We start from the raw sequence: 2,684 nt of genomic DNA, 5'->3' as shown, positions 1-2,684 counted from the left end.
GCAGCAGCAGCAGCAGCAGCAGCAGCAGCAGCAGCAGCAGCAGCAGCAGCAGCAGCAGCAGCAGAAGGAAGCAAAGCGGCAGCAGCGGGTCGATCGCTTTGCAGCTTTTGCTGCTGCTCTCAGAATACGGGCAGCCAGCCGTACAGACACTGGAGTTCATGCAGCAGGCGCTGTGAGCTGCTGCTGCTGCTGCTGCTGCTGCTGCTGCTGCTGCTGCTGCTGCTGCTGCTGCTGCTTGTAGCGCTGCTATTAGTGACGGTGCTGCCGCTGCAGCAGCTGCTGCTGGTACTGCCGCTGCTGCTGCTGCTGCTGCTGCTGCCGTTGCTTTTGCTGTTTTTAGTCGGGATCAGGAGGTCTGTTTTTCGCTGAGCTGTTTTTTGCTGCTGCTGCTGCTGCTGCTGCTGCTGCTGTTGCTGCTGCAGTTGTGTCAGGTCGCCTCTCCCCTTATTCCCTATTGGCATCACTTGCTGCAGCAGCAACTGCAACGCCGAAAGCAGCAGCAGCAGCAGCAGCAGCAGGAACAGCAGCAGCAGCAGGAAGGGCTACTGCCTGGAGAGCAGCCACAGCAGCAAGAGTGGCAGCGACAGCTAGACCAGCAGCAGCAGCAGCAGCAGCAGCAGCAGCAGCAGGTGCTGCCTCCAGCGGTGCTGCAGCAGCTGCAGCAGCAGCTAAATGCCCTGCTGCCTCCAGATGTGCGGGTTCGGCGTGTCGCGGATTTGCAGCAGCTGCAGCATATGGAGCTGCCGCTGCAGCAGCAGCAACAGCAGCAGCAGCAACAGCAGCAGCAACAACACCAGCAGCAGCAGCAACAGCAGCAGCACAGCGGTTGTGAGCCATTAGCAGGAAGCCAGGAGGCTTCCGCAGCAACACCGGCTGCTGCAGCTAGTCTCATGCAGCAGCAACAGCAGCAGCAGCAACAGCAGCAGCAGCAACAGCAGCAGCAGCAGCAGCAGCAGCAACAGCAGCAGCAGCAGCAGCAGCAGCAGCAGCAGCAGCAGCAGCCGTTACTGCTGCCTCGACTGGTGGTGGGCAAAACGTACATATACACCCTCTCGCTGCAGCAGCAGCAGCACCCGCTGCTACGCAGCAGCAGCTGGGCTCTGCTGCAGGACTCTAGAGTGCTCAAGTGCAGCAGGCGAGCAGCAGCAGCAGCAGCAGCAGCAGCAGCAGCAGCAGCAGGTGGCGATCCTGCTGTGGGAACTTCTGCTACTGCTGATGCTGCTGCAGCAGCAAGCGGAAGCCAGCAGCAGCAGCTGCTGCAGCAGTTCTGCATGGGGTGTATTCGCGCTGCTGCTGCACTTGTTGAGGGCTGCCACAACTTCAGCGTAGGGCTGCTGCTGCTGCCGCTGCTGCTGCTGCTGCTGCTGCTGCCGCTGCTGCTGCTGCTGCTGCTGTTGTTGTGCCAATCCAGCTTTCGGCGCGGTTCCTGCTGTTGCTGCTGCTGCAAATTCTGGAGCAGATGCTGCTGCTGCAGCAATTTGTGCTCTGTCTGCGTCCATATATTCGCTGCTGCTGTTGCTGCTGCTGCTGCTGCTGCTGCTGCTGCTGCAGCACTTCCGCTCGAAGCACCGGGGATCGTCTCCTCCACCATCTCCCTTTTGCTGCGTCGAATCTGCTGCTGTGTCTTCTGTCTCTTTTCACCCCTGGCCAGTTCCTTGCGGTAAGCAGCAGCAGCAGCAGCAGCAGCAGCAGCAGCAGCAGTGGCAGCAGCAGCAGCAGCAGCAAGCCTCTGCTTGCTCCTGGTGGCGGTTTGCTGCTGCAGCAGGTGCGGCTGCTGCCAGATGTGGAAAGGAAATTATTTCCTTGAGGGATTTAAAATAAAAAGACAAAATAAACAAATAAAAAAAATAAGTTAATTTAATTTAATTAATTTAAATTAATTAATTAAAAGAGACAAATTTATTTATTTGAATTGTTCTCTTGTCCTTTTTGGCTCGAGAAAGCAGCACTCAAAACGAGGCACTAGCTGCTGCTGCTCGCTCGCGCTGCGAAGGCCTCGAGCTGCTGCTGCTGCTGCCGCCAGGTGTAGGGGTACATTTGCTGCTGCGTCTTCAGCTCCTCTAGCAGAAGCAGCAGCGTTCCCTTTGTTGCCTTGTTGCTGCTGTTGCTGCTGCTGCTACTGCTGCTGCTGCTGCTGCTGCTGCTGCTGCTGCTCTCCATGGAGGACTGGGGCACGGACAAGAAAGACCCTTGCTGCTTGCTGCTGCGGTGGCTGTCTTGGCCGGACGTCAGAGTCCCTCTTTGCTGCTGTTGCTGCTGTTGCTGCTGCTGCAGCTGCTGCTGCTGCAGCTGCTGCTGCTGCTGCTGCTGCTGCTGCTGCTTGCATGCAGCAGACAACTGTGGGGCCCCTAACTTCTGCAGCAAATTGGGGGCCCCCTCACAAATAGAGTTCAGACAGGCATCTATAGACCCGCCGCTGAGACCCTCTGTCACCTGCAGCAGCAGCAGCAGCAATAGCAGCAGCAGCAACAGCAGCAGCAGCAGCAGCAGCAGCAGTAGTAGAGATGCTTTTAAAAATTTCTAACGAAGCGCGGAGGCTGGCAAGAGCAGCAAGAAATGCGCCCATTTAGGGTTTAGGGTTTAGGTTTGAGAGCCTAGGGTTTAGTGTTAAGGGTTTAGGGTTTAGGGTTTAGGGTTTAGGGTTTAGGGTTTAGGGTTTACCTCAATCAGCGGGAGGAGCTGAG

At 57.3% G+C, this 2,684-nt stretch overlaps 2 protein-coding genes across 2 annotated transcripts in view; one reads left to right on the top strand and one right to left on the bottom strand.

The window, feature by feature from the left end:
• ENH_00071120 (hypothetical protein, conserved) overlaps positions 1 to 1,821 on the top strand; it is a gene marked incomplete at both ends in the record, with an annotated part of 2,856 nt that extends 1,035 nt beyond the window's left edge. Inside the window, 3 exons of the mRNA XM_013577540.1 lie at positions 124 to 172; positions 432 to 1,325; positions 1,552 to 1,821. Coding sequence (XP_013432994.1) covers positions 124 to 172; positions 432 to 1,325; positions 1,552 to 1,821 — 1,213 coding nt within the window. The remainder of the gene's footprint in view (positions 1 to 123; positions 173 to 431; positions 1,326 to 1,551) is intronic.
• Positions 1,822 to 1,962: 141 nt separating this feature from the next.
• The window catches only part of ENH_00071110 (hypothetical protein, conserved), a gene marked incomplete at both ends in the record, with an annotated part of 7,513 nt that continues 6,791 nt past the window's right edge, over positions 1,963 to 2,684 (bottom strand). The window contains 2 exons of the mRNA XM_013577539.1: positions 1,963 to 2,433; positions 2,662 to 2,684. The exon at positions 2,662 to 2,684 is cut by the window's right edge and continues 138 nt beyond it. Coding sequence (XP_013432993.1) covers positions 1,963 to 2,433; positions 2,662 to 2,684 — 494 coding nt within the window. The remainder of the gene's footprint in view (positions 2,434 to 2,661) is intronic.

The sequence above is a fragment of the Eimeria necatrix genome, genomic scaffold, assembly GCF_000499385.1.
Source record: "Eimeria necatrix Houghton genomic scaffold, Enh_scaff695, whole genome shotgun sequence".
In the NCBI taxonomy this organism is placed as follows: domain Eukaryota; phylum Apicomplexa; class Conoidasida; order Eucoccidiorida; family Eimeriidae; genus Eimeria; species Eimeria necatrix.
Note: the sequence above shows the minus strand (reverse complement) of the source record. Positions and strands in the feature narration are given on the sequence as shown.